The sequence below is a fragment of the Pygoscelis adeliae genome, unplaced genomic scaffold (assembly GCF_000699105.1).
Source record: "Pygoscelis adeliae isolate BGI_AS28 unplaced genomic scaffold, ASM69910v1 Scaffold171, whole genome shotgun sequence".
In the NCBI taxonomy this organism is placed as follows: Eukaryota; Metazoa; Chordata; class Aves; order Sphenisciformes; family Spheniscidae; genus Pygoscelis; species Pygoscelis adeliae.
In genome coordinates, this window is record NW_008824186.1 from 4301665 (window position 1) to 4310282 (window position 8618).

Sequence of the window (8618 nt, forward strand, 5' to 3'; positions counted from 1 at the left end):
GGGCTGGGCCGCGGCCCGCCCGCCCGCTCGCCTGCCTCTGGGTGTTCCCTCCGCGGTACGGCCTCGGTCCGTGGCCGTGTCGCGGTCATGCCGGCGCCCGTGGCACGCCTCGGCTGAGAGAGGGCCAGCCTACCCCGAAGCTGAAAAAGTGTCACCGAGAGCCTTTTCCGCGAAGGTCGCTGTCTGCTGTTGGGAGTGAACAACCCTCCGTTACCAGCAAGGATGGCCCGTTAAAAGGAAATCTGGTTTGACGCCTATGGAACGTGTTTCCGTGTCTCGTGCAAATTACGTTAACGTGAATTCCACTTTAACTGTCTCTTTAAACGTGAATTCCACTTTAACTCTCTCTTTAAACCTACGGGCAATGTGACTGAACCACAGCCCCGAGAAAGCGGACAAGCGGCTACTCTGCCTTTTGCTGAAGGATAAGAAAACCACCCGCTTTGCTCCGCGGAAACCTGGTAGCTCATCTGCAAGGTTGCTCTGAAATGAAGGAAAGCCGGTAGATGAATTAACAGTTTAAATTGTTGAAATAAGCTTATAAGCATAGTTTTCTTAAAGCTATACTGAACTAGGTCACATTTCAGGCCAGTTACAGCACTTCCCAAAGTGACGCGATCATTGTAGCAGTCCGGAGGGCTATCTAACAGGGGCTGGGCAGATCCAGCACAGGCGCAAGATATTAGTCCTGGTTAAAGGTGTGAACTATTTGAAAGGTTATATTTGAAATATAAGGCCTTTCACTTTTTTTTGTCAATTGCAGAAAAGCTTCACCTGCTTGGTCTGAAAGAGTCTTGGAAGCAAAGAAGGGGGACAAAAGGAACGTTGTTATGTCTGCTGCTAAGGAAGGAGATGTCTGTAATCACGTGAAAGTGGTGGTCCGCGTCCGTCCAGAGTCTCAAAAGGAAAAAGATGGCAACTTTAGCAAAGTTGTTCACGTTGTTGACCAGCATATATTGGTCTTTGATCCAAAAGAGGAAGAAGTTAGCTTCTTTCACGGGAAGAGACTGACCCATAGGGATATTAATAAAAGAAAAAAGAAAGATCTTAAGTTTGTGTTTGATGCTGTTTTTGCTGAAAGTTCATCCCAGTCGGAAGTTTTTGAGCATACTACCAAAAGTGTAATTGATGGCTTCTTAAATGGATATAACTGCACAGGTAACTGCTATTAATCTTCTTCAATTCAAAAACTTCACTAAATTCCTTGAAGTTTCTACCATTGTATCCAACTGCTGCAAAGGCCTTAGAAAAGGCTGAGATATAAATAAAGCATTTTGTTTTAATTTATAGATGTAAGAGGCTGACTTTGTAGCCTATGGAAGTTAGGATAGCTCTACTGTATTTTGAAAATGAGTTCATGTTGGGGTGATTATAATAGACTTCAGAATTTTATGTGAGATATGCATGCTTATGAGGGGATTCCTCTGGAAAGAGTTATTCAACCAGAAGTTGTGTCACTGAGTGTGCGGTAGCCGGCTTTACGAACTGTCTTTAAGAGCTTGGTTTTTTAATTAGCAAATGGAACTTTATAAGGAAATGAAATACCTGCCTGCAATAAGTTGATGGTTTATGTTTATGAGAGTAAGCAAATAATATTTTCATGTAAATTGCCAGTGAATTAGTTTTGAACTGAAAACTCAAAAATAAATGTGATTTTGAAATAGCTTTCTGATTATAGCTGTGAAAGGTAAAGCCTAAGTAAGAAACTTGATCAGTTTATGAAAACAGCTGTGCAGAATGAGAGTTGTGTGACTGTCCATTTGACTTTTGCATTTCTGATTACCTTACTGGTATAAAGTGCATCTTCTTGCTTTGTTGTTTTTTGTGAAAATTCAGTGCTTGCATATGGTGCAACGGGAGCTGGAAAGACTCATACAATGTTAGGTTCCCCTGAAGATCCTGGAGTGATGTATTTAACTATGATGGCACTTTATAATTGCATGGATCAAATAAAAGAAGATAAAATATGCAATGTTGCTGTCTCTTATTTAGAGGTAAGCCAGTTCCTGTATTTGGTATGTTGCATTTAATAAGGTATATTTTAATAAATAAAGACAAGCTGGTTTTGTCTTCCCCGCCTCCCCAGCCCTTTCTGAGACTTTACAAAATGTGTCTCTGATAGGAATGGAACTGAACTGTGTTCCACAAATTTGGTGTTATTCAGAGGCACCTGTTACTATTTTACAGAAGGCTGCCCAAAAAGGACAATCACTAAACATTCTAATGATTTGTTTTGCTGATCAGTTACATCCCTCTGAACAGCTGTTGATATGTACAAGAAAATATCTTTTCAGGGATATATTTCAGGACTTCACAATAAAATCCTATAAGCGCTGTGAAATCACACAAGATGGTATCTAATTCCTTCTTCATTATGTTTTTTAAAGTTTTCAGTTTATTTTATTTATCTAAGATACAGTAAAACTACTTCAATTAGGGCTGCTATGCCAGCGGTTAGCTCTTTACAAATATTCCTTTGGTTCTTTGTTGTCACCTTCTCCTCTCCACTCTTCAACTTTTTTGCATCACAGTTCTGCTTTGACAAGCAGCTTGGCACTGCTGTCAAGCAGTAAAATTGTTACCTTCTAGCCCCCTCAAAGTCTTAATGGAAGAATAGTTAGTATTTGGGGGGGAGGAGGGAAAAGTTTGCTTTGTCATGTGCTATTTCAAGTGCTTCCACAGACCAAGAAATAAGGTATTTAAGAATTTTAACAGAAGTACATTTGGATTAAGAATCATGGTGAAATATGGATTATAAAGTGTAATAGAAGACAATAAATGCTTTGGATTCATGCTTGCTGCAAAAGTTTTTTTGTAAAAAGAATAAACTTTTTTTTTAGTAAAGAATAAAGTTATTTACTTGGAAAGAGAGACTCCCACTTCAATGGCTAAAAAAAATTTATGCAAATTGAATTAATTGAATATTTCAAGCTCAGTATAGGAAAGCTGTTTGGCAAAAATTCTATAGAATGAATTTATTACTTTGTCTTAAAGAAGTATTAAAAAAGACTGATGATTTTTGGTTAGTTAAGTTCAATCCTGTCAAGTATGGTAGGATAGTTTTATTAAAATATTTTAAATTCCCTTTCAAAGGTCTACAATGAACAGATCCGTGATCTGCTGGTAAACTCGGGACCTCTGGCTGTTCGTGAAGATACCCAGAAAGGGGTGGTAGTTCAAGGGCTAACATTACATCAGGTATGTAAATAGATACTGAAATTCAGGAAGCCTTACAATGTGTTTGAGAAGATGGTGAAGTTCCCATTGATCTGTGAAAGTTGTATGCAACTTGGTAATTTCCTAGTGGGCTTTTTTCTGGCAATAATCACCAGTACCTTAGTAACTTGTGAACCTAATTAATTAATTATTCAAAAGCGTTTAGTGGAAAAAACCTGCTAGTATTCTTAAACACAAGTGGATTAAAGCATCCAGTCCTTATTATTGAAAGGGTACCTACCATTGGTTTGATGCTCATCTTCAGGTTTTGGAAGATTTGTTTTTTGACTAATACATCTTACATTTCTTAAATAAATTCACTGCCTTCAGTGGCATCTCGGAGTGTTCTATGCCTTTGCAAGTCTTGTGTCTACATCTCAGGGTTGGTTTTGTTTTTAAATAACCATGTTTGAAAAGTTTCACTCTAAATTACTTTTCCAGACCAGCATAGCAATTCCTTGGCAAAATCAGTGGCAGAACTTAGTTTTCCAATCTGAAAATCAACTCTTTTGGACCTATTTTCTTGCAGCCTTTTAGTTACATGCTATGTAGCTTCCAGCTTTTGTGTACATGAGGTAATGATTCAACAGGTAACAGTGTGATTAATTTGGTTGACACTGCGAACACCATACTTCCCAAAGCTTGGGTCTTGTGGGGAAAAAAATCAGCATATCACTGTCTAATACATTAGTACAAGAAAAATTAAGTCAGTCATTTTTAAATAAGACTTTGTCTGACTATGGAGAACCTTTGGACATTTGTTTAAATTCTTTAAAAAAAAAAAAAACTCTGATTTATATTTCTGCAGTTAAGTGCTTGCTTTTTGTGCCTTACTGCTTTTTAACTGAAAGTGTTTGTTTGAAGTGCCTCAATTCCAAAACAGGAAATTTCTCTTATTTCTAGGTAACTAAAATTTTAAGTTCCTTTATTTTTTTGAAGGTGAATGTTAATGTATTTTAGAATCAGTGTAGAATCTCCTATAGTTCATGAAAAACAAAAAAACCCCATGCATTTATCTTGTGCTCTACCCTTAAAGCCTAAATCGGCAGAGGAAATCCTTCAAATGTTGGATTATGGAAATAAAAATAGAACACAGCATCCCACAGATGTAAATGCCTCCTCTTCCCGGTCCCATGCTGTCTTTCAGGTAAGATGATACAGCAGATACACAGTGGTCGTTACTGAGAGGTGTAGTTGTTTAAATTTGAATACAGTGGAAGCTTTTTTTTTTTTAAACTGTATTGAACCTTAATTTGGGTGAGAGGAGATTAAAGATTTCCAGTTTACTGTTCTTGTTGACTTCTCATTCCTTGTAGTAATTATATTTGAAAAAATGAACTCAATGAAAAGCTCTTTAGTTCCAACAGTTCGAACTAATACTCCTTAGAAGAAATATCTTTTCTGTAAAAGTGTAATTTTGAGTTTTGAATATACTTCCGTATTGTAATTTTATAAATTGAAAGTTGTTGGGGTTTTTTTAATGCTTTCTGGTTTCATTATGTTGCTCAGCATTTTTCTAGGAAAAATATTTTACGGAATACAGTTATACATCTGACTATAAGCTGAGATTCTCAAGTAGTAGTTTCTCATCCTGCTTATTTTGGTTAATGTTGGTTTTCACACTAAGTGATTTCTTAATATTCTGCTATGTACCAAGCTTTAGAACAATTAAAGCAGTATATATTCTCTGAAAATATCTCCATACGCATACTTGCATCATCAAAATGAAATGCTGATTTTCAGTTTCCACAGATGAGTTTTGCACGTGTTGTACAAATCTGCTAGAACTTAGGACTTCTCCAAAGATTATTGCTGTTTGGTAACCACCACCTTATCCTTCTGACTCCTCTTAAACACAACCTGTGATATTTAAAAAACAAATATTTAAAAATGGGTATTGTTAGCTAAAACTTCTTTTTCTCTTTGCTAGTGCATACTGCAAAGCACATTATCTTGTATTATTTATATGTTGCCATTCCAGGTTACAAAATATTAAACCAAATTTGAATTCTGGTCTTTGCTCTACAGCTAAACTATTTAACTGTTAGGCAGTTCTTAACTGTATCTGCGGACTTAGGCAATGCTTAATAACTATAGCCAAAAGTTTGTATTTTGACATAGATGATGGCAATGCAAGTAGCTGTAAAATTAGCTCTCCAGAGCTCTGCTGTCACTACTAATGAGAAAAGAGGTTAATAACTGAGAGTAAATGTGTTAAATACTTCTAAAATATGTAACGGAGCAAAAGTAGTTCCCACTCTAAAAGCTTCTGTTTTCTTATATACCTTAGACTTCTGTTTGATATTTCCCTTCCAGATTTTAATTTCCCCCGAGGTCTTGCCCGTGGTTGTACATTTAAGGCAAAGACTACTTACGACGTTGTTCAGTTTGAGAGCTGCATTGTCATGTATGTGTGCTGCCTTTAATAAGGCACAAAGTGCAGTGCCACAGTCTGAGATCAGAGAGCGAACTGCTGATTTCTGTTTCTTTACTTGCTGGGCTGGAGTGTCTGACCGCCCTCACCTTTACTCAACAGGAAAAAGCTCTGGATTGTCTTATCTGGCAGGGTTTGCATTCTTCTCAGTTCATTTCTAAAAATGGCAAGCAATTAAATAAATTAGGTAAATGTTGCAGACTTGTAGTATCTTCAACAAGAAGACAAACAATTCTGCGAACAGAGATGCTGGAGAGTTTGTCTTCTCCAGCCTACATTCTATATTTATTCTGGCAAATTGATTTCACTGTACATAAACCTACTTGTTAGCAGAAGTTGCATATTCACTAAATAAACTATACAGACAAAATTAGTATACCTGTGTCTTACAGCAATTTTGTTTGAATGTATGACAAAAAATGGATCGGTATACTTAATCAGATTTGCACTTTTTTTTTTAAATTCATCATTTCAAACTATTTCCAGCTTACAGACAGCAAAAGTGAACCAAATATGAATGCTTGCAGATGAGAGGATTGTTTACTTTCTGGCAATATAAGTAAAACCATAATGAAAAGAAAGATCCTCTCATTTCTAAATATTGTAGGAACAGCAAATATATGATTTCTCTGTGTGTATGTATATATTTTATACACATATATTTAGAATGCAGCTTGTTTGTAATGCACTGCATGAAAAGTCATGCTCAGTCGTTTTGTAAATGCCTTTCATATTTGTTCAAAAATGAACAAGCTTTACTTTTTATTTTTTATTGTGTGCGTATTATGCACATATTGTGAACTGGTGTGATGCATGAGAAAGTACAAATCACTATCCTTTGAATGTTTACAAAACATTGTTACAGTAAGCATCTGACTTAAAAATATATTTTTGCAGCTCAGGTATGTTAAGCCCTGAATGATTTTTCTCTGAGATCATTATTGTCGATAATAGAATTCTTAAGACTCCTCAAACTAGTGTGAACATTTTTGTTTTTGTCTTTGAGCTTGAGGTAACTGACAAAGTCATTTCTGGACTAATCTCTCTGCATCCTTTCTTTGTTTTTCTGTGTCCCAATAGCAGCAGCGGCCAGCAAAGTAGCCTTGATTGCGTAAAATGCACTGGCTGTCTCTTAGCCAGTCTCCATATGCAGCTGCAGTCAGTTAAATGGCGTACTTGATTGAACTTGATATTCATGGACTGCTGTGGTTTAACCTCAGTCAGCAACTGACTACCACACAGCCGCTCGCTCACTCCTCACTCACACAAATGTCTGGATGTTAGAACCTTTTTGTGAATGAAAAGACCTTTCAATGTAAAGGTTAGGTATTGCCATGCCATGGCGCAAAGCATGTTCTGCTATGTACTCAGCATTCAGGCCCAGTGCACAGTTCATTCACAAACTGTCAGACTGATTGTCTTCAAAGATACTGTAGGTACCAAAAACTTCCTCTGGTGTTCTTTGCAATATTCCTAATCCAGTTAACTTTTGTAATGAGATAATCCTGAATGTTTGTTGCATTTGTCTTTTGAGATAGTCTAGCTGTCAATCAAGATATTTAATTGTTTTTGCTTAAGTGTTATTTTCTGTTAAGTGTACAAATTATTGGTAAAAGTCATGATTTGTTTTGTTAGACAATTTTATCTTGAATGTGTGATTTATATAAATATCTGTTGATGTCGTGTGTTCTCAAAGATAAACTAGTGCAGCCTTTGAACAATAGCTCATTTAAGAGTGAATGGGTTTTAAGCCTTTTTCACAGAAGTGACTTTATGCTTGGGAGAAGGGGAGTTATGTCACGTATTTATACGAATGTGTATGTAAACAAATGCTTAATATAAATACTGCGTCTGCATGTGGCACTTTAAAGGAATATTACTGTTGCTAACTAGATTGGTCCAATGAATGCAACTGGAAGTTTGGCAGACTTTAATTAATGTGTACTGGTTTAAGCTAAGCAAGTTCACAACCATACACTTTTTTTAAAGTAGGTTCTTAAATACCCCATCTACTTGAGGCACTTATTAGCAGTGTTGGCAGCTGTAAGAAATAATTACAAACTAGTTGATTAGTACTACAAGTAATCACTTATGTCAGTTTCTCACCTATTTCTACAAATCTGTGACATTCTGCAAAACATATCTTACCTGCTTGTCCTTTATTGCCTCTTTGGTTCCACAGATATAAATGATGAGAAATCCCTATTGCTGTCTTGATTCCTCTTAATTTTTAAATTTTCTGTTATTTTAGGAGTTGCTCTTGTTTGTAGTGATAGATTATCTCTTACGCTGGCTTTGTTTTTTGTTGTTAACTTTATTGGAGCAGGACATTTTCTGGAACTGACTCAGAAAGTAGTAAAAGTCTTGGCCCAGGATGTTCTGAGCTGGTTTTAGAGATGCAAGTTTTGCTTTACTGTACCATCTGTCTTAGGTTTGAAACCTCTATCTAGGTCAGGCAATTACTGCATCTGAAAGTAATATTCCAATTGCCACACTGTTCTATTGAAAGTGTTCTGCTGATGGACAAAGAAATAGAAGATTCTGCTTTGGGGCTTTTCCTGTATCCTTTGAATTTTTATAAAAGCTTGAGTCATATAACGTAGTTTGGCTGTCACTCCACCTTTCCCTATTTCACTAATGATAGTTACTGGGTTCTGGTAAAGTGCTACCAGCCTGAGATAGCTACTTTACGTAGGTAAGTACAGGGAAGTGGCTTTTTCCTTTTTTTTTTTTATATATTGTACTAGAAATAGTACAAGAGAACATACTTGTATTGTTTGATATAGAAACATGTCTACTTGGTATAGACATACCTTTTGTGGCAAGTCATGAGAATTTTATTAACTCCCAATACTTGTCAATTTTTTTCTGTTACAAATTGCTGTCAAGACTTCATTTCTCATGCACTAAGCTTAAAGCTACAGAACTGGTGAGATATTGTCTTTATTAGTCAATCACCTTTACATGT

The 8618-nt window shown here is 36.3% G+C and overlaps 1 protein-coding gene across 1 annotated transcript in view; it reads left to right on the forward strand.

Moving 5' to 3' along the window:
* Nucleotides 1-830: 830 nt before the first annotated feature.
* The window catches only part of KIF18A (kinesin family member 18A), a 44532-nt gene continuing 36744 nt past the window's right edge, over nucleotides 831-8618 (forward strand). Inside the window, exons 1-4 of the mRNA XM_009334516.1 lie at nucleotides 831-1158; nucleotides 1837-1994; nucleotides 3094-3198; nucleotides 4253-4363. Of these exons, the coding sequence (XP_009332791.1) occupies nucleotides 831-1158; nucleotides 1837-1994; nucleotides 3094-3198; nucleotides 4253-4363 (702 nt within the window). The remainder of the gene's footprint in view (nucleotides 1159-1836; nucleotides 1995-3093; nucleotides 3199-4252; nucleotides 4364-8618) is intronic.